Here is a 24,306-nt window from a genome sequence, read left to right as displayed (position 1 = left end):
TCATTCGAAAATCTATAGAAATGTAAATACACTAGTAGGTACTATTGAAATTTAACGTCGTAAAAATTCCACAGAGTTCAAACAGAGTTTACAGAGTCAAATTGAATAGCTTTACCAGTTAACCATTAAAACAAATTCTAAGTTATATTTTAATACCTATAATATAAACTTTTGTTAAAGTATAATTCTATAATTTAATATATTAAAATTTCAATACACATGCGACCATAAAAACAATCACACGACCAATAGATTGGGAAATGCTGGTATAGTTAACCTAGTTAAATTACATTTGAATACATACAGTGGTTAGTAAAATAATAAATATTACATATTAATATGATACCTAAATAAATTATAATATATTTATTGATAATCTACAATTTAAAAAAAAACATGTATTCTGATGTGCATATTTTATAATATTAAATAAAAACGAATAGGTATTTTGCATAAAAGCCTCGAGTCGAAATTCATAATTTGTGTCATTATAATACCTATATTATATACTTAATTGTATTCTGTTATTTTCGGATGTACAACTGATTGCCAATAAATATTTTTTTTTATCCAGAATATTGTAAAAAATATACTAAACATAATAATATTAATCCATATTATGTACATAATATATTTATAAAACATGGTGGAGAAACTAAGCCTAGGTTATGCTTCGTACGTATGATGTTCAGAACGTTAAATAAAAAATAGAAAAAGCATATTTAACAATTAGAAGAATTCCTAAAATCATGGCAAAGCTAAATTATTTATTTTGATATCAGTGAAAGACGTATGTATATAATATTATGATCTGTATTTAGAAATGCCAATAAATTATCTAGTTTTATACTAAACAGATTGAAGATTCGTTATTAAAAATTAATTTATTATTTCGAGTACTTTTTTTTATAGACGATCAAACATGTATTATAGTACAATAATATATTAAGATAGACATGTTTTACAGGTAAATTTCGATCATAAAACATTTATTTCGATGTGAATTTCCTGGTTTGGTTGACACGAGATTTATGAGCTCTGTGCGTTTTATACTTACAATATGACTTATTTTTATTCATATGTGTATATTATTTATATATATTTAATGTTTGTCAAGACATTTCACTGTATACGTGACTGAAAATATAAGTGTTATTATAAGACAAGTAATTTCGTGTTAGGGTCACAAATCCTTTGTTTATTTTTTTATTTTATGGGACTCTTATCATTTCTGAATTTCCAGGAAAGTCCGGCAGAAGAATAAACAATCAAAAGATCAATGAAATGGCTAGATTTCTTTTGATTTCTTTTCGATGTGCACGTTTTCAAAAATTGAAAAGTCCAATCGAATAAAGGACGCTCCGAGTGTAAATCGTTATTGACTCAGATAACGCGCAGTGCTCTGCTAAAGCCTGATAAGTAGTATTTGCAATTTCAAAAAGTCTAACTGTCGTTAAACTGTTTTTTTTTTCCCACAGACAAACTAAATATAACTACAAACTGTTATAGGCGTGTGCAAAATAATGTAATTTTGTATGTCATATATATGTACGAAAATTGTATTTACGATGGTCAAATGGCAATAGTTTTTCTGGGTGCCTGTGTTGATTCCGTCTATAGTTTATGACGTGTCGTCTTGTAAAATAGACTTTTTAAAAGTACCTTTACAAGTTTAGTTTCAAACAGTTACTTTAAAAAGCATTTAAAATATGATGTATTTTTACTCATAAAAGAAAAAAGTATTATAGTACAAAATCATATTATACATACTAACATGTGTGTTTATTTATATTTTCAAATAATTACATTTTATTTACATGAAAAATATTTTCTAGCTTAAAATTAACACACATTTTCTTGAAAATTTAACACCACATCGTTTTGTATAACTATAAATTACTCATATAGGTATTAACATAGTTGAAAGTTTGGTTGAGTTTACGTCACATGGGTGATATTGTAGTATATACAATAACTGCTTCTGCGAAAACCATTCATTTATATATTTTGATGCTATGTATAAATTTAAATAAAGTTTTCATTATTTTGTAATTATATTCTATGTTTATATGCACATATTCATATTTGCATTATCAATGTGTCAATGAAATTAAAAATAGTAAATATATTTAATTAAAAATATGATCAAAAATGCTTGGTCCAAGTTCTTTTTCATACTTAAAATTATTCAAATACTATTACTTCAGTACTTTGCTTGAATAACGTGTAATATTTTCTATTCTATAACAGACTATCGTCACGATTTTTTTATTAATTATGAAAGTGATTAAAAGTGAAGTAATTAATATGTTGAAACATCAATTTTGGGGAGAAAACAGTGTCTACTGACCCATAGGGTCAACGAATAGCTAAAGTTATAGGTCATAGAAAAATAAATAATCATAAAGAGAATATAGAGGACAAAAACTTATATTTCAACAAAATGTGTGTAAGGTTGATAAGAAATATACTTTTAAACAAAACCACTCGCTATAAATAATTTAGAGATTGAATTAAATCCGTCCGAATATTATCGTGTATGAAGTATGCAATAAACCCTTTAGTGGATGAAGATGTAATTCAGTTGTTATAAATAAATACTCAAATCTTATAACTCACATTTTAAATAAGAAAATTTCAATTTATATATGGCAATCATTTGTCTCCATCCCAAAGAAAATCTTATGAAGAGATATGAATACAAAATTGTATTTTATATTTATTATAATATATTAATTATGCTGTATTATATTTTTTATATTATCAAGTTTATTAATTTATTTTCTGAAATGTTATGATTATAAAACAAATTCATTATTATTTTTCATAATTATTACATAAATTATATTATATTATATTAAATATTTTTGCTTTTATGTTTGATTAAAATCGGTTTCCTAATAATTATTATGATCACTCATCTATTATTTTTACTATGGAAGCGAGTAAAAATAACAATCTAACAACTGTCACGTATTCGTCGTCGTTATTAATAAATCTCGCCCATGAAATTTAGGGACTGGAATCTTGATGGTTTTTACGGTTTCGGTTCCTATTCGGTTCCCAGAAAAATTAAAATTTCTGTTCCGGTTCCGGTTCGGTTCCCAGAAAAACTAAAATTTAGATTTTGGTTTCTTTTCGGTTCTTAAAAAATAAAAAAATTTTTACCTGATTCGGTTTTTTACTTATGGAAAAAAATTAGTAGAGTAAGATTCCGGTAAGATTCCGGTTTTTAAATTAATTTCAATAAGGGTTCCGGCGAGGTTCTGGTATTAAAATAAATTTAAATAAGGGTTTCCATGAGCTTTCAGTTCCCAATATTCAAAGGGTTCCGGTTCCAAAACCATTTTTTTTCGGTAAGGTTCCAGTTCCTGTCGTGAATATATCGCAATACGGTACGACTTTCGGCTTAGACTCGTTTTATTTATATAACTTCTACAGTATTATAATATATAGATAATATATATACACACACCTATGTGTGAATAATATATAACCACCACCGCGCCGTTTTATCTGAGCTCGCTAACAATGATTATACCACTCTTCGTGTATAATATGACCTATATTTTAATAATAATATAGACTCTCTATCGCGCGAATAGTAATTAACAGTCGGGTGATTTCGAAACCCGTGATACCGAGTGTGGCTGGCAGACGCTGAATTTGACGCATCATGCGAAGAATTTCGGTCAGATGAGGACGAGTGTGAAAACCATAACACTACAGCTGCTGTTGCTGATATAACAGTATATAATAATATTATAAAATTATTATAATATTACAATTTCGATAAACATACAGTGGAACATCGATAAGTCGAAAACCTTAATAAGTCGAAATATATTCGGTTACCTTGCCTAATCTAACCTAAGCTAACATAACCTAGTCGAAAACCTCTACAACCCGAACAAATTTAATTTCCTTTGTATTTCTATTTATTGATATGCCACTGTACGTTATAATATATATCAAACCCTGCAATTTTGGTCAAGTTAGCGTATTTGTTTAGAACTCGTAGAGTATTAATAAACTACGTTACTTATATATTTTTTATATAAGTTTTATAATCGTAGAGTAACGCATCATGCTAAAAGTTTTGTGCAGCTAACGTTCGGACGAGGATGAATGTAAAAGCCAGAACACTACAGATGTTGCTGCAGCGGCAGTATATTATTATAATATTAAAATTATGACAAGCAGACGTTGTTGTAATATCGTGTAGGTTAGGTGAAATATTATTTTTACAATTGTTATACGATCCGGTGATTTTGTATTTGGACTTTGGGTGAAGTTGTTATCGAATGTAGCTTAATAAGTATAATTCAACAATCTAATAGAAGGGAAAAATGTAAGTTAAGTCAGGTCAAATTGAACTTGTTCATTTTTGAAAATATTTTGCCCAAGTTAAAAATTACCAAATGGATAAAAACTAATGGAGTGCAATTCACTTAATTAAAGATACAATGTTATTTTCTAATCGGTCAGAAAAATGACTTGTTCACAAAATATATGAACGTCTACAGGTATAAAACCATCAAAATTCATACTACCAATAGTGAAGTAACACATTAATTCATAAATATGAAACAGTTTATCGTAATTATTATTAAGTTATACCGTTTACAAATGTACTTAATTATTTGTTAACCTTAGTAAAACTATCCATTTGTTACATCAATTATGGTACAAAAAAAATAACCCATATATTTAACAAAGCACTTAATTTCATAGTTAAAATTTAGATGATTGGTTCCCTCCAAATTAATAAGAGTAGTATCAATACCCGATTTTATTTTGAAAATCTGAATTTATTATTTCATGTGCAAAGCCCTAGTTTATACAACAATTTAACTTACTATATATACTTCAGTATAAAATAAACTTGAAGTTAACACGTAATATACATATATATATATAATAATGTATAGGTAATTTAAAAGTAACTTTTTCAATTGATAGTTAGTTCCCAAAAAGTGACGAGTTACTTAACTAAACGTGTTAATTTATTCATTTTTAATTACAAACTAACAAATAGCTGATGAAATAGTTGTTTTGTGGAAATGGACACAAATAGTATTTCCACGGAAAAAAATTTCCCATTATTAAATTATCATATTATGATAAATTAAAATAAAATAAAATCATTGTATCCAGTTGATGGTTTTACTACACTTTATTATTTTGTTTGTAATATTTTCCGCATAAGTTTTGATAGTGGCAATTTGTATTTAGTTTTCGTAATAACTTAAATTATCGTTTAATACAGTAACTCTTATGACGGACGAAAACTCGCAGTTCAAAGCTTGTAATTCTGATAAGCAATTTAAGATAATTAATAGTAAATTCTATGTAACTTCCATATAATTATTATTATTATCGGCGTTTATTCTATAACATATTTGTCTAATAAATTGTAGGTGAAACGATTACGAAAATAATATTACCTAGTAAAAGTATGATCTTGAAGTGGTACAATAGGTACTAGCTTTTTTAATAATTTAGGATAAAATTTTAATTTACAAGTCTATAAAGTCTATAATATATATAACATGATATAGCTATTATTATGTCGACAGCGTGTAATTATGTGGATTTCCTAGCTATGCACTCCTCGACTTAGATAACAGTCTTTAGAATAGTTTATATAGGTACTAACTTGTTGTTTTCTTTTTATTTATGACATTTATATTATGAAAGCAACAGAACTATACAAAATAAATATAAAACAAAAATATCAATAATTAAGTTTAAAAAAAATGTCAGTAAATATTATTTTATATTTTTGGTGAACTTTTTTGCATTTCTTAATTCGAATATACTTAAATTACACACACTTGTGCATATTTAAAGGTATATTTTTTTAAGACAATGTGATAACAAATAAATAATAACATAAACCGAACACAATAATTTTCAATTTTGGCAGGATACAAATTATTGTCACTGGAACTGTTCGTCTCATTATGTGTTACCAATGTTTTCGTAATTAAATATTATCCAATTACCTAACTTATTAGATGTCTTCTAAGAATGATTTGAATATTCAATTTATTATTTTCCATTCGCGAATTAATAATTTATATCTTAATTTATTGTTTTGTGTAACTTCGTATTGAGCACAAGTGTAGAAATGTCTTATTATTTCTTACCCGAAATTCCCACAAAACAACATTTTACATATTATGCTATTAAAATTATGAAACAAAAGTATTCTGTATAGTATTTACATTACGCATACAGAATTTTGTTCTTGCTCGAGTATAGAATTGTGAACTAGGTATACAATTCCTGGCATATTATGTATTTATGAGTGACAATATCTACATTGTCCAACAATTTTAGGCATTCAAGAAATTTCCTATTTTCCATGTTCCCCTAACACAAGTATATATGAAAACAGAATTTAATTAAAATTCTAAAGAACCTAATATGTTGTAAGAAAAGTTTAAGTTTTCATGTTTTTGAATAATATATTTATATTAACGTTTCAAACGGATATAAATCACTGTCAAACTTTTGGTCTAGTTTATGACCTTTGCTGCTATGTAGTATAGTTTGTATTACATTTATGAAATAAATAATTTGTTTATGATTATATCATATACAATTATATATTACTATTACATATCAGCATAATATTATGTTTATGATGTTTGTGAATAATATTTATATGACATACTCATTTATATATATTTTTTTTATTGCTATAAGACTCGGTATCTGGGCATTGGGAAATTGGCAAACAAATGCTTCCTTATATTATGATATGGTAATAATATGCTTTGTAAACTATATGTTTGTATAAAATAAATATATAGTTAGATATTTTAATGTCATAGTTTGATGATTTCAAATACGAAAATAATATTCTGTAAAGTTTTGTTGAAAATTAATACAAATAGAATACTATAATAATAAGATGAGTGAAAAAACTAACCTATTGAGATATGATACATGCATAGATAATACACCATGTATGTATAATATATAATTATGTAAATTTGTATAATTTATTAATTTAAAATGGTTCAGTGAATGCATTACTTTAGTTTTTTATTCAATAAATGTATTATTCATTTTGTGGCATAATATTTATGTGATTTATATTATAATATACCTAATAAACATGAACATCTACATTTATTCAAGGAAATCATTAAACTTACCAGAGTAAACAGACGTTTTAATAGTTGTAAATATATTCTTAAATGTCTAGACATTTTATTATATTATAGACATACCTCATAAAAGCCACTTACACTTCAATAACCGTCTAAAAATCAGACATATGTCTTATACTGAAGAAAAATGAAGAAGTATTTTGAATATTCTATAAAGGATAAAACATCAAAAATATTTTAATAATGTTATAAAATAAAAAAATAAGAAATAAAATATAAGTTTGGAAAAATACAAACTTATTACCGAAATACCTAGTTTTATGTTTTTATTGAGTAAATAATATTGTAATTTATTATCCAGTTGTTGTTCATTTTTATAATATGGTCTAACGAATCGAATAATACATATTTTGGACGATATCGAGTATTGTTCAATTGAGTATCTGAATCACTATTGTTATCATTATACTAACGGAATCAAGTGTAGCTAACAAACTCTAACCACGGTATGTATACAGCGTAATGAAATCGGAACTAACAGAAACAAAATTAAAGTCAGTACGTATACGAAGAGAACGGCAAACAAACCATATAGCAATCACTATAATAATAAAAACTTTATTTCATATCGTAATTTTTATGAAACTTATAGAGATAGTAATTTCAACTATCTACTGACCTTTTGTACACAATTAGATGACAATCGACAAAATTTTAAAGACATAAATCTTCCCATTAGCGCACACTGAATTTTATTTGGATTTAGTATAATATTATACATACCATCGATACTGTATAGGAGAGAGTCATTTTATGGAAATCCATTTTTACAAAGAAAGAAATATATATATTATTTGCTGTTTTTTTTTTGGGGGGGGGGGAGGGTGGTAAGCCTCTGAAAATCCCTAACAAGTGAGCCACAGAAGCTTCTTTTTACATACTAATATTCATAAAGGAAAACATATTGTATTATAGGTAGTTGTGTAACGGTCTGTGTAATATCTACGTTTATATAATTTTATTACGCACTTATAATAAGTATAAAATATTATCTAAGAGTTGCGCTCAAAACAATTAAGCTTTTCAATCGTGATATAATATATTTTATTATACCTATATCATTGTGTTATGTATAACAGCTGTGTATTACTGCAGGTATTTCAGAAAGTAATGAAAGAGAATTGAGGTAAAATAATATTATATTATATCATGTATTTTATATTGATTTATAATATTCGTTGCATGGTATGTGCCCTGCCGTATTTAAACGGTACTTAGTGGAATCGTGCCAAAAAAAAAGATTAAGATAACGCGACAAACTATGTTATAATATTGTATACACGCGAAACGAATTAAGCTGAGTATGATGTTTAAATTTTTTTTTCACGTGAATTTATAGTGAACGACATATTTCAATCATGTTCGTTCATGGTGAAGATACAGGTACCCTTTCCGAAACCATCTTTAACAACAGTTAATTCGCCTAACCCACTTGGATGGCAGCATGGCGCGTTCGTCTTATCAGCCGCTTTCGGCTTGATTGCTCTGATGTTGCTTGTACCACGTCCAAATCACCGTCTCATTTTGCCAACAGCTTAATGGCATGTTAAAATAAAGGGAGACCACCCTTTCCACCCCAACCAGACGTATTATAAAACAAAACGTCCCTCTACTTTAACACCACCTGAGTGCTCATGTTTTAAATCACACTCCCCCACTCCCCCTCCCACTCTCTCTCTCTCACTCTCTCTCTCTCTCTCTCTCTCTCTCTCTCTCTCTCTCTCTCTCTCTCTCTCTCTCTCTATCGCTCTTTCTCCCTTTCACCCTCTCTCTTTCTTTTTCTCTATCTATCTATTTCTATCTATATCTATCTCTATATCTCAGATTAAGACGTAGGTTATTTGATTACCTAAATATCAAAAGAAAATATATAGGGAATGTAAAAAAACGAGAAGAAGAAAATCTGAGTAACGCATAATGTGTATTATAGGTAAGGTGAATTTTAATGGGTCAACGAGTTTCATAAATTTTCCCGGCCAAAGGCCGATTATTTGTCTACTGAGACAAACGACCGTTCAGAAGTTTTGACGTGGAATATCTGTTAGATATGATGGTACTAACTATTAAAACGTAATTACCATTCTTGTTACGTACCGTATTCTACAAGATTATATCAATTCCTTCTATGAGATTTATTACAAAAGATTTCTTACTATTAAATACTAAAACATCTATAATTTATTGAAAAATAATATATATATATATATGTGCTAAGCTATTATGAATATTCTCTGTATCTATAACTATATCGTATTATGTAACTTACTCTCTTTAACATGATTCACATCAGTCCGATTTTCATGTGGGAGGTCAGTCTGCAACTCATTCTGAAAAATAACCAAAAAAAATTTAAATCATTATAAATATAACATCAAATTATTCAAACTTCAAAATCATCTGTAGTATAAATTTGAGATTCTTAGTGGGTCGATGAATGTACTCATTTTACAATGAAGAGATTTTTTTTAAACATTTTTTTTTACCCTAACCAAATTATACATGGTTATTTATTTATTAATTCAAATATGTATCAAAAAGTAAAAAATTAAAGAAAATGCCATAAAATCGAAAACAAACCTCAAAATATGCATTTATATTTCACACGTAAAATAAAATTACAAATTTATCTCTATATTTCTTTTTACGTATGTGGTTATTTAAAAGAAACATGCAATTGCTATAGTTTTTCTGCTCTAAATATTATAAAACCTATAAGTGAAGTAGACATTAAATCAGCAATGGATATTTTTAAGTAAAATATTTCAGATTTTTAATTGTTATCAGATAGAACATAAATATTATATAATATTATATACTATAACTATATATACAAGTATTATATATTATATACCGTTCAGAAGGTTTTCCTTTTTGTCAAAGATTTCCAACAGTCTATTCATATGTATATGTTACTGTTGATTTTTCGGGGAATATGTTGTGTTAAAGAAATAGTATGAGTTATCGACGGTTCAAAGTGATCACACAGTTGGATTTGGTGCTATATTTTAGAATCCCATCAACTCAGCCAGATTTTATCGTAACTTTTCGTCTCACTGGGATTCGACGATAAATTATTTTTGTAGCAACATTATTTTATTTTTTTTTGGTTTACAAACAAACACAGGAAAAAAATATTGGTTACCCTTTGGCGGACGTTTAAGAAGAAAAAAATGATACAAAAAAGTAGTCATAGACAAATTTCCAATCGATTTACTTTGAAGTTTGTCTTGAGACATCTTTTTCAGTCGAGTAAATATGTTTGCACATGGTTGATAACAGTAAATTCCATAGAAGTTCATTGTCATATTATGACAGTCTGTATAGTAAAAATAATAGAAAACTTAATAGTAAAAATTAAATTTCTGCACTATTTCGTCCACGCATAAAAAAATTCTCTCATTTTATGGAATTTAATTATGCTGTCATAAAAACAATCAACGTAGCTAGACTATATCGAATACAATAATGTCATTAAAGGAATCAATATTATTTAGTCGATGCATATTATCATTAATTAAGTTATGAACAGATTCGTTTAAAAAAACATAATTTAATCGAACAGAGAAATATTTTTCATCTTGAAATGATTGCGAACTACATAATATTATATAAAATTATAATTTGTTAACCTAGATTCTCAATATTTGATGTAAAACGAATTTATTTTGACCATTGGCATTTATAGAAAATTCAATAATTAGAAGGTAAAATGAATATTATTTGCATACGAAATTACGAAATATTATATCATTGTTTAAAAAAAAAAAAAAATACGAAAATATACCTAATTGAGTAATTTATTATTTCCCGGAATTTAATACGTTTTACATAAAATATTGAGAATCCAGTCAATTTCATTTTAATTAGTTTTGATGTTGCTGATGTTTTATTGATATATTATTATACTACCTATATACATTAGGTACACACGATCATGTATATATTTATACGAGTTATACGAGAAAAATACATTTTACATAAAGTATATATTTCTCAAAATGTTCTAAATATTTAGCAGTCGAAAAAAAATATAATAAATAAATACTTTAATATACTACAGTTAATATTGTTCCATAAATAAAACTTTTTTGCTCACGTCATTGTTAAAATATTTGTGTAAATAAAAAATATACCTATATTTTTAAATAATGATACAATTTATTTTTTACTTGATTTCGCTTAAATGTAAGTCACTCAACTTAAAAAAACAAACTTGCTATAACTAAAAATATCTGCCTTGATACATTTACTTGTAATATTATATAGAGTAAAAAAGGCTTAGCTTTAAAATGTAGAACATAATAACTCAACTTGAACTTTTCCATAATTCGAATTAAATAATATGCCTTATGTAGTAAATAATCAATATATTCTTCTAGTTTAAAAAGGTAATAGAGTATCATAAAGCCATATAGGTACTAATGATTCACGGAGTGTGACAATTAAATGATTAACTTCGTTAACTGAATACTGTTATTCGTCTACGATATTTGGACAATAATACTAATAAAAGTGTTTATTAAGTAATTGAGTTGTAAGTACAGCGGTATAGGTAGGTATGCGTGCGTCTGAAACGTGCTGAGAATAAAATATATGAAATTCTCGAAAACAAACAAAATAATCAGTGACATGTTTTCTGAACCACGGACATAAAAACTTAAATTTTTACTTATCCATTTATAATAAAGTCCAGTGCTTGTAAACGTTACAATAACGTTAAATTTCACAAAAAAAACGATTGAAATTTGTAAACGTTATTATAAAGCGATAGAATCAAAAATAATTAAATGCGCAAAACAAAACATAACGATTAACAAAATTTATTATATATCACTAAACAAAACATATTGCAAAACGTAATTTATAATTTATAAAATAACGCAAAACGAAATATTTTAAAATGTATTTATTTAAAAGATCTATTGGTTTCGTAAAAACATTTATTTCATGCAAACAATCTAAGAATTGATTATATTATATTTCGTTTCCAGATTCCGGGCAATTACCTACCCTCATTAGTGATTATTTTTAAATGTAATAGGTATTATAAAACTATTTTAAATAACGATAAATGCAAAAATTGTGTAAAAAATTGTAAAGAACATAATAACAACAGAATTTTTTTCAAATGCAAGCCCTGTAATAAACGCACTTCTTTCAATCAAAACAAACGACCATCACCTCATACCTTAAATCAGTTACCCACAGCACTTCTCCCGTCCTGTCCGACTTTTCACAGTATTCGAAAGTATTTTAAGTACACATTTTCTAATGTGTCAGAGTACCACAATATTCTGTGAGAAAATCCATAAAATTTCATTTTTGTATTTAAATATCAACCACCACATATTATAGTACAGGAATATCGATGATTTTGTTGACTAATTTCAGCTACTTAAGCATCAACGGCGTATTGTATCTAAAATATCACTGAAATTCTTTAACAGTTGTTGTATCATGCAGAATGAAACAGTTGGGCGTAAATGTATTGCAATTTAAAATATTCAAGTTTCATTTAAAAACGTGGTTTTATACAATGTAATATTTAAATTTTATATAGTAACACTGGTACACTTGTACTGTTCTTGAACTTTCTGATTAAATTATTTGAGTATCCTTCAAAACTCAAATTCAATATTATGACGTAATTGAAATCTGGTTGCATAAAAAATTAACACAACTAAAGGGAACCGGAAACCAAAATAATGAATGATACATTTTCAACTGTTTATAAAATTAGAAAATATTTTCGAAGCAGTAATTAATATTATTGTTTAATAAATTAAATGAATATTCAAAATGTATTATTTTTCAAAACTTTATTTGAATAATTTTTTTAATTTTTTTTGAGGGAGGTACCTAATCAAATAAATAAATATATTACTCTGGAATTTTAAAAGGATAATATAAATAATTTACTTTCAAAATAATATTTAAAAAAATCTATATACTTAATATGAAAAAAAAAAGTATAGGTACGTTTTAGATAGAATGTATATAATATTATACATACTCCGCAATTCAGAAAATTAATGTTTTGAACATTGAAAACTTAATACATATAGAAATTTGGTCATTTTTGAATAAAATAATATAAGAAAAAAAAAATCGAAAACTGATATCGTTTTATGAATAAAGAGGAGGTGGTAGGTATTTTGAATAAATCATACATTTCAAATGATTAAAAATATTTAAAAAAGTAAAGATATATAATTTTTACCGGAAAAATTAATTTTAACAGTCGGTTATATCAATATTAATGTTTATATTTAATTTCAATATTACTAATTATTATGAATTGTATTTATAAATAAAAGATTATTTTAGTGCATATCGAGTTAAAAAGACAATAATTATTCTTATTTATAGAAACATTTTACCACAATAAGATTGTAATTCATGTTCGCTATTTAATATTCTGATATTATGTAATTATTATAGATTCTTAAATGTATAAATATCACAAATTAACCAACACCGTTTTTCAGTTGAAAATACACCAAAATATAAATTTTTAAATTTTATTAATTTTTACACAGTACCTTAATATGAGTAGAGTAAAACAAGATTTAACTTTAAAACCCATCGATCTAATTATTGTTTTCGATACAATCAAATAAATTGTTTCACAATAAAGTATAAATGTTTTATATTTCGTAATATCATAGAGTTAGGTTACAATAAATTAAAAATTGGTTTCAAAGAATATATGGTGCGATTTTTTTAAGCATTGGAATTTTTAATGTTCACAATATTGTCAAAACCACAATTTACATTGAATTAAAATTTAACAAATCCATTACAGTGACCTACTCAATGTTGAGTTACACTTGACACCTACAGGTATACAACTGTACAGTAGAGTGGTAACCTACTTGCGACCTTATTAATTTCTATTGAGTGTACTAAATAAATAAAAATGCATTTATCCATATAATTCTATCTAATAAATAAATCATGCATATTTATTTACGGTTGTTTAAAAATGCATTTAACTTTCCACGTCAAGTACATAGAAAAATATTATAGGTACCCAATTACTATATTATTGACTGAATTAATAAAAAAAAAAATGTATTAAGTTTTAATTGTTGATAAATCAGTATAACCACAAATTCATTTAATTTTTACTACTTTTATCATATCATTAAATTCTAGCAACGGAAGTAACAGAATGAAAGTTATAACGTAATTACGAATGAGTTATAATTATAATCGAGTTTTCATAAGTAATACTTAATAATACACTCAACACTATTATTTTGTGTATTTAATTATATAGGTAGTGACCTTTTTGATAAATAATTTATCAAATCTTAGACTTAACAGACTAGTGAACTTGGCACTGTATTATATGTTGTTATCTCATGTAACACAATTTATCTTACTTCTAAACTTCTATTAACTATAGAAACCCGAAGAAAATATATAGTGCACATAAATCTATATATATATATATATATATATACCTATAATATTATTATATATAATATATGAAACTAAAGATTCATCAGGAAAGTCTCTTACGTTTATCAGTCAGACATCCAAAGGAAAAAGTAAAAAGATTTTAGACATATTATTGCTTTTATAAATATAATACTATTTCATTTACTATTTCGCACTTACTGCTGTATGAAGTAAATCAATAATGACCTAGATTATTTTGTATACAGATCACCAAAACGATAAACAGCACAAGATCATCATTAATATTTATCACTAAATAATTTCAGTTGTATAGGAAAATTACACTTATACTATAAACATAGACAACACTTAAAATTATTTATCTTCTAATTTCAGAAGAACCAATCAATCAAACAAATAAATAAGTAGGTAATAAGTAAATATAAAATAGTTATGCACTTATGCAGCCATGCAGATAAAACTAATATATTTAGGTAGGTAGGTAAAACCAAAAATTAAAACAACCCAAAAGAAACTATAGCTAACTTTAATTTTTGAGGGAATGAGCAAAAGCAGAGCTGCACAAAAATAAAAATATAAATTGGTTTTTGTTTGTTTCACAAAAAAATCCAATCGGCGCTCATAAATCTTCTTGTTCACAAATCCATTGGTATTATTAAATGTAGTGTAGTCGTTTTGAATTTAATGTATTCAGCCTAGTGTCATAATAAATCTTTACATCCATCTTTGAAACACTGGCATGAGATTTATCCATGAACCGATACAATTTTTGATAGCCTATAGGAAATACTAACGATAGGTACCCTGTGTCTCAATACTTTTGATAATAATTATTTACCTAGAAGTATTTAAAATACTTAAAAATTATAATTCACTAAAAGTACTTTTTCCAGTATTATAGTTATTATTAGGGTTCGGATTTATATGTAAATACATATTTTCTCTGCGACATGATAAACTAATTTCGGCAAGTGATAAATTTGTTTCACAATATTTTTGATAAAACGAGCTATATTTGATTTTACATATTTTTACATATTTTGTCATAAATAAATGTTTTTACATATTTTACAATTATTCAATTTTTTCTCACATAGTTATACAATTATACTTTTTTAATATATTTTCTTTAGATTTAGAATAATTGAAAGGTTATCATGACTATATATTATATCGACGATCTTTTGAATTCGAAAATTTAAAAGTGCAGGTTATTATTAATTGTAATCAAGATAATTAGATAACTATAGATAAATATGCATTTTTTATTACATTTTATTTTATTATTAATTATTATTTTTTTTTTCGATACTACATATTTTGAATTCTTTAACACATATTTATATAAATATTTTTATTGTATAAATACATACTTTGGTTTTAAAAATACATATAAATCCGAGCCCTAGTTATTATAGTATAAAACAACATATTATTATTATACTGTTTTATACTTTTATTTAGTTGTTCTTGGTTGCCGTTGATTGTCTGTCCCTCATTTATGTGTATTTATTTATTTTTGATATTTATTAACTTATTATTATTACTTACACAATGAGTATTAGGCTTACAATGAGACTTGGTGACGTGGAACGGTGATACATAATTGGTGTCTCATTGAAGAGACTAACCATAGAAAGGACTTCAAACAGTGGGTAGTTGAATTTTTTTTTCGTCAAATAGTCTTGGCACCAAATGCGTTCCTGGCATACCATTTAACATTTTTAACGAATTATAATATTAATGTTATTAGATGCTATACTCGTTTGAGTGTTATTTGCATATTAGAAACGTATAACATAGAAAAGTTTTGTTTAATCGAATAAGCTTTATGCTGTTAGCTTTAATAGTGGACTGACATGACCTATTATTAAACATAAAAGTAAAAGCTTATTATCAGCGATTCAGTGATTTTATGTTGATTTTTACGCTATTTTAACTTTAAAGAGTGTTATAAGCAACTTTAATGGTAGTGTTTTAAATACTTTGAGTAATATTACGCATGCCAGACAGATGTATTCATATCTGTGTAAAATAAATCTATAAAATTCTATAAATCCCAAAAGTAAATAAAATAATAAAAAAATTATTTTTTAAACTAAAACCTGATTATTATTAGGTATGCCACACTAGCATTAATGGGCTTGGAAATAAATGCGTGCATAATGCGGATTGTAGACAAAATACAATTTTTTGTAGGTTTTAATTGTAAAATTACATGTTTTTTTTTTTTTAAAACATGTATTGTTTAAGTGCTTCGGCTGGCAGGCTGAAATAGTTGATATTTTTTCCCTTTGCATTTTAATTTTTACATTTGCTCGAAATGAATAAAACCGCGCATTACCATGTCAGTACAATAATATGGAAGACGGAGAAGACTAGAAGAGGAAAACCCGTTTCTAGCTAGGATGTATAGCAAATAAATACAAAGCTAGTACTGTGGCAATGTAGATATTTTTGTCATATTATTTTCAAATGCTTACCTGCAAGGAATAAACTAGTAGTAACCAATCTTTTTATACCTGGGGCCATACAAAAAAATGTATTGGTGAGCCAAGAATTTAATCGTTTTCTTTTAAGTTTTTAGAATATTATATTTTATTGATGATGTTATTTATATTTATATAGAGGATGTACAACGGTAATAGTCTGCGACACATAACCATGTCTAGTTAACAACGTAATTATCGACTGTAAGACATGGCAGTTATTAATTTATGATGAATTATACAAACATTACAGGTATTTTTAGTAAATATGAGAATTACAATTTTAAGGTTTTTTGTTGAAATATTGGATTAATATTTTAGCGGGCCTGTTGATAAAATAAATTATCACGGCCCAGAGTTGGTCTCCTCTGTAATAAACGAATAATGGACTTTAGTCACAATATACGTGATGTAGCACGTAATTGAACTTACCAGCAGACGATTTGATAAAAAACGAATGACTGTAGAAACTTGAAAATTTCACCGAATGTTTATATTAGCATTTAATATATACGATAACATTTTGAAAATAATTTGAATATTTTTGAGCTGTTTACGGACATTGTGAGTTTTAAATTTTTAGTTTTTTTTTCTATAAATATCAATAAAGTTTTATCTATTGGGCCAAAAAGTGTAAAACATTAATACAAGGCTCCTGATACATTGTTACAATAGCAGTTGAAAAATATTAAAAATACATAGGCAAAATTATTTTTTATTAGCATTTGAAGTTGACATTTTGCCATAATTTATCAAATTTAAAATTGAATAATTATTTTGTAGTTAAAAATTTATAAAATGTTCAAATTTTATATCTAAGGATTGAAAATTTAAAACAAGATTCCACGTAAGTAGTTAATTCTGTTACCCAAAATTCTAAGCATTACATAAGCACAGTTTTTTTTTATAGTAATTTTAAGTTCAAATTTGGACGAAATTACATATTAAAAAACCTGGAATAACTATTTTATTTATTTTGTTGTGATTGTAATGATTGTATAATATTATTTGTGGGTACTTGAAACTTCTAAATCATACTATTACATATCTATGATAGTACCACGGCTTTGTTGTTGATGAATAACGCGTTACCTAATTGATATTTTGATATGATTAATTTGGAATTTATTATTGATACATATTATGGGTCAATTTTTTTTTAATACTACAGATATATACCTATAATAGGTATGTCTAATACCTAGACTGACAAACCGTCTCCGCTCAGAATCGTTTTTCTTATACATTGATATTATATCATTGAGTTCAAATTTAATACTATCCATTATACAGTGACCCACTTGTAACCTACTGTACGGCAGAGCGACATCCACTTACCCAGCTTTTTTTTATTTTTAAACGAATTTGTATTAATATTAAATCCATTTATAGGTCATTTTTTGTAAATGATTATATATATATTGGGATTTGAATGTTATTATTGAATTATTGTTGATCTTTAATTTAAAAGTATAGTTTTTTGGGTTTCGATACTTAACAGATGTCATCTAAAAGTGTACACGTCATTTCGTGTTCATCGGAAACTGTCTACAGCAAACTTAAATAATTATTTTGATTCGAAAACATTGTTCTTACGAGCACCTGGAAAACGTTTCACATATTATACAGTAAACGCGCTATGCTCGATGATAATTATAATTCATAGTCAAACCATGAATATTCTTTTTTTTTGTTTTATTCTAGACTATACAACAGTATTGATTTCCAGTGTTTTGTCTGTTATCACTTTTATTGCTATTCACTTAAAAATAACAATAACAACAATACACATACTTTTATTCGTTGAGACACAACAGCCGCTAACAGAACACTATAGACGCCACCGAATTTCATTCAATTTTCGTCGAAAGTATTTAGGGTCACTAATGCATCACTCCCTAACATAGTATTATACTTACGCAGGACATAACAATTTTTCGTAATTCTTCGTAAGTCTTAGGATCCTGTGAAAAAATTATGCATGTCCGTCGTGAAAATGGTAAAACATAAAAACATAGCGTATTTTATTTCAAAGCACTATATTATAGGCAATATGTTAATAACAATATTATAATGATTAATTTTATAGTACCATAAGCATTTAAATAACAATTTTTAAACCTACCATTTTATTAATAGAAAAACACATTTTCCCACAGTGTTATAAGAATTTATTTTGTAGAATATCATTAGAAATAGAGGATGACAAGGTATCCATCTGGTATCAACGCTCAGAATTGATGTACAATAATTTATCGTTAAATTTGAGTTCAACACATCCATTACCTACTTGAGGTACACTCGATATCTACTACAGCAGAGCAAGTTCTCCGGTTTCCGTAATTTTATTTTTACGAAAAACATTAACTCAATAGTATCCATCAATTAATTTAGTTGTTTGGTGTGAAGGTAACTAATGTGTTCGTATATGCGTTATATAATAATACCTTATAGAATTATACCAAAATCGATGTTTTCAATCATTTGCATAGTATACTGTATTTTGACAAAGTTCTATTAATTTCATCGCGTGAATTCAATTTTAAATTTATAATACAGATGGTTCCGCTAGAAATAAAATATCATGTCAAACGACCATGAACAACGTAATGAGATTTTAAAGTTATTCAATTAATTTACATATCAAATATAAGAAAAATGATAAAAGTTCTACAGGAGTCTTTGTAGAATAAAATTGGAATAGTCAGGTGTAAAATATTATTACAATATTCGGATTGTCTGTGGAATAATTTTATTTTTTTTTTGTAAATTTCACTTTATCGTTTATACCTACTTTAGTTTGGTACATTTATGTGCTTTTATTCGACTTATAACAACACGTCAATGTTAAAACGTTATCCTTAGTGTAAGCTTCTTTCTGATGCTCTATTGCTCTGGTTGTCAGCTAATAGTTTTCGAAGGCGTCACAGTATAAGTAATAAAGCGTGTACCACGTACTTTTAAAAGTATAAGAAGTACAAGCCACAGAACTTTACGTGAGTTCAGACGTACTTATTTGATCTCGATAGTTTCATTCCAAATAACTGCAATTTCGCAGTATTTGTTTATGTTTACAAATGTCTCATGATATCATGCCTATCTTTATACTAAAGATCGTATTTAATAACACTTAAAACTAATGAAATATGCCTTAAAACCACTGATGATATATTCTTATAAATTGTTATTTTTTCCTACAACTTATGAAAAACTCGAAATCATTCAAACTTTATTTAAAAACAGCACTAGAAATGTTTAAAATATAAATCATATATACTTATGAAAAATTAATTAATTACATGATAACATATTATTAAATAAATAAAATAAAATAAATAAAATAAAATAAAAAATAAAAATAAAAATATATAGTTTAACTTTTAATTTTTAATCAATTTTTATGTATATAACAAATATTTCATGTTAATGACTAATTTTTGAGGATATTGTATGTGTTTTATACTACGATAAGTTGTCTACTAGTAGGTACACTTTCTCAGCAAGCCTACGAAAGGCAATTTTCCACAAATGTATGTTCAGTATTTGTATTTATTTAAATGACATCAACAGTTAAATTTCCAAACTCAACGTTTATATTTTTTTTATGAAATTGACTGTAGTTTTCTTAATATTTATATCAAATAATGATGTGCACGCATTAATCTTCGGATGATTAACATTTTGACGTTTCACTGACAGTTATTATAGTAATAATGAGAAAATAAAAAAATTCACACTCAAACGAAATTCATTAAAAACATACACAAAGTATTGTTTTTTTTATGATATTTTACCAAAAAACTTTATTTGTGCAACAATATGTAATAAACATATTACCCTGCAATATATTTGATATTTTTTGAATTATAGAATTGTGCTTGTAACCGTCACATAGCTGCAATGATTACGTATTTGCTGTTTCGTAACATTTTGAGCGAGAATGTCATACTATGTTTTATGGTTTATAATATGTTTCATAACAAATATACATATTTTTCTCGGTCAAACACAGATAAATCTTCTTCTTTTTTATTCATCATTTTGCGTATAATGTAATAAATATCTTTAGTATTAAAATACGCGCACTTTGTTCCCATTTCCTCCATCAAATATTTCAAAAGACATATTCTTCTTGTACCGGATTATTATATTCTTATTGTTTGTAAATATTAAATTGTTTAAGACGAAACACGATGCTATGATTTTTGTATAGCATAATATATCTGTTTGTTAATTCATATTTTTTAAATTATTTTACCTTAGGTATAATAAGTACTTTGGTTTTTAGATGTTAATTTATGCGTCTCGGTCGAAAAGCTTGGCACGGGTTAACAATTTTCACATTGTTCGTTTTCCCAACTCGTAACGCACAAAAAACTTTTTAAACGTGTTAAATTAACAATTCTCTCTGTTTTCACACTGTATATGACTACGTTGGAGTATATTTAAGTCTCATTTCCACATATTCAATCATAATATTATATGTACAGCTGTTGCAGTATTCGTTGACTTTACATATTATTCTATACATTATTTGTGAATATAATGATATAATATTGTATAATATAGTACCCACATGCAGCTCGCATCTTAACTAATATAGTAATAGGTATTATTCCTTTTCCTGCTCTTCATAATACTTGTAATTATATTATGTGGCTTGTGACTTTCTTTTTCGTTGGCCACCTCTGTTATATACAGTGAAAACCGCTTATAAGACTTACGGATAAAAGGTTCAAACTCTTACATGAGAGTATAAGACTCAAAATCACATGGAATGATCTGGTAATTACTAAATACATTAAAAATGTAGAATATACCAAATAAGGCTCAACACTTTGGTTATAAGATAAGCTCCGTATAAAAAAAAATTGTAGAAAATTTTAAAACAAATTCATTTTGAAAAGTTATTTGTGTTGTGGTATAAATTAATTTTTTATCGTAGGTATATCGCAACTACCTTTATTTTAGGGTAAGTTATAAATGAAACTTTGTAAAATACAGTAAAAAAAAAAGTTAAGAAGTATAAACTATTATAAATTCTAAAAATTACTTGGAAACCGTTATACCATTTATACGGTGAAACCCAATAATTGAGCACTTTCCCTATTTCGGAACAACCCGATTGAGCTCAGTCCATATTTTTTAACAACCCGATTGAGCATAGTCAAATTAATGCAACGTTGCCAATTTTTCTGTCCGACTACAACCAGGCTACACGCGTCTTTTGAAATACTCGTATACATAAAGCCGGTGGGAATATTCGTCAATTTTTGTTCTTTACAATTCGTAAAGGAGGTATTTAACAGTAGAGCATTGTGATTATTTTCATTCGTGGTTTCCCATCTCTTGAAAAGCGGCACGAGTTTAATCGATAAAATAATAACATACGAGTCGTGTAAGAAATTAGAAACGATATAATCAAAATATTTCCTGTAAATATTTCAATTTCTTTTAAATAATTATTTTGGTGTGTGGGACGGCAATAACGTTGTACGTATTTTTATGCTCAATCGTTTCATATTTTGGATTTCTAATGTTTGATTGTATTTGTGGTCAATTGGGTAATGAAAAAGGTAAATTGTGCTCAATCAGGTTCCAGCCTCATTTATATTATCGAGTGGCAACGCCAACAATCGCAACACGATGACCAAATGTTATTGAATTCCCACTATCCTTATTTTCCTGTAACCTCATCTAAATCCAACATAGAAGAATATATAAATATTTATCAGTAGTCTTTATCATAACTACCTTCATGTTAAAATAAAATTGGGAATCGCCAAGTACAACCAGACAAATTATTAGAAGAGTCACTTTGTCGAATATTCCATTCAAAATTATATCATATATATTTAAATATTAAGGAAAATGTTAATTTGTAATTTTAAATTATATGTTATATCAAATAATGATAAAATATGGTTCCAAAACTTCATCATGATCAAACAAACGATACTTTTTACTAAATAAATTTTAGTTCTAGCCAATGGCTCAAATGCATTCTAAAAATAATAATAATAAACATAAAATAGTGATTTTTTTTTTTATAAAATATACTTATGCTTTACTATAAAAGCTCCTGGTTAGGTTTTGTAAATCTAATAAATTGTATACTGCCTAAAATTGCAGTGACTTACTCAATAACGAGGTAACTTAAATATAACTCACAATCATATAACTATATAACAGATGAAATACCTGGTTTTTGGCCCATCTAATTGCGTAGGTATTTTATAGAATGGTTATCCAACAACAATGTTATAATATAGCTATTTCCGGATGACGAGTTAAGTGCTAGATTTTAGTTATAATGATAGCAATAGCAAACTTAAATTAAATTTTTATAATTATCACATTCTGCGTGTAAGTTTTGTCCAATTTATTGACATGTTCACTGCATGATTGTAATTATTATCAATGGACAATTTTAATAGTTGTTAACTGATAATTAAGTTTACATAAAAATATACAGTTGATGTATATATAGCGACTTATGTAATCATATTATACCTACATAATCTAGATTATGTGGGTACATCTATTACAGTAGGCGGTCTTTGTTATGTCATTGTTGACTAAATATGTTGCTCTAACGTACATTCAACCATTTATTCAATATTGGAAAAAAATTCTATATACTTATACTGTACCTTTTTCTGCTCTTATAGGCTTAAGCGTATCTATACTACCAGTAGTAATCTTATAATACTTTTTAGACTTATAGATATTATATGAACAATATTTTGGATAATATTATTTTATATTATACCATTTTGCCGCAGATCTCGTGCCTACTGAATATCATATAAATAATATTGAAGTATATTATATGCAATGCTTAAAGTTAAGAAGCAAAAATGTGTAAATACATTATGTAGTTATATACAAATGTAACACTGTATCAATGATCGTGTATTGAATGATAGTCAAGCTGACGATATCAGAAGATAATAATATTATATAGTAGTATCCATTATTAACGAATGGCTTAGAATATTGAATCGATGAATATAAATCCTGAAAAATACCCATCGACTGGAATGCAATCTTTATTACTTTCACCCTCAGTTGAAAAATGCTGCATACCCGCGCGTCTTTAAGACGTGAGGCATAAGTCAAAAATAATTTCTAACCAAAAAATATTACGAAGCCAAACATAAAACTCAAAGAGTTAAAAATAACTGATTCAAAAAAAGCCTGTC

At 26.4% G+C, this 24,306-nt stretch overlaps 1 protein-coding gene across 1 annotated transcript in view; it reads right to left on the bottom strand.

Moving 5' to 3' along the window:
- The window catches only part of LOC100160795, a 431,282-nt gene that overhangs the window by 149,447 nt on the left and 257,529 nt on the right, over positions 1-24,306 (bottom strand). The window contains exon 3 of the mRNA XM_029487291.1: positions 9,451-9,511. Coding sequence (XP_029343151.1) covers positions 9,451-9,511 — 61 coding nt within the window. The remainder of the gene's footprint in view (positions 1-9,450; positions 9,512-24,306) is intronic.

The sequence above is a fragment of the Acyrthosiphon pisum genome, chromosome X, assembly GCF_005508785.2.
Source record: "Acyrthosiphon pisum isolate AL4f chromosome X, pea_aphid_22Mar2018_4r6ur, whole genome shotgun sequence".
Taxonomy (NCBI): Eukaryota; Metazoa; Arthropoda; class Insecta; order Hemiptera; family Aphididae; genus Acyrthosiphon; species Acyrthosiphon pisum.
The sequence above is the reverse complement of the archived record's forward strand: the minus strand, read 5'-3'. Positions and strand labels throughout refer to the sequence as shown.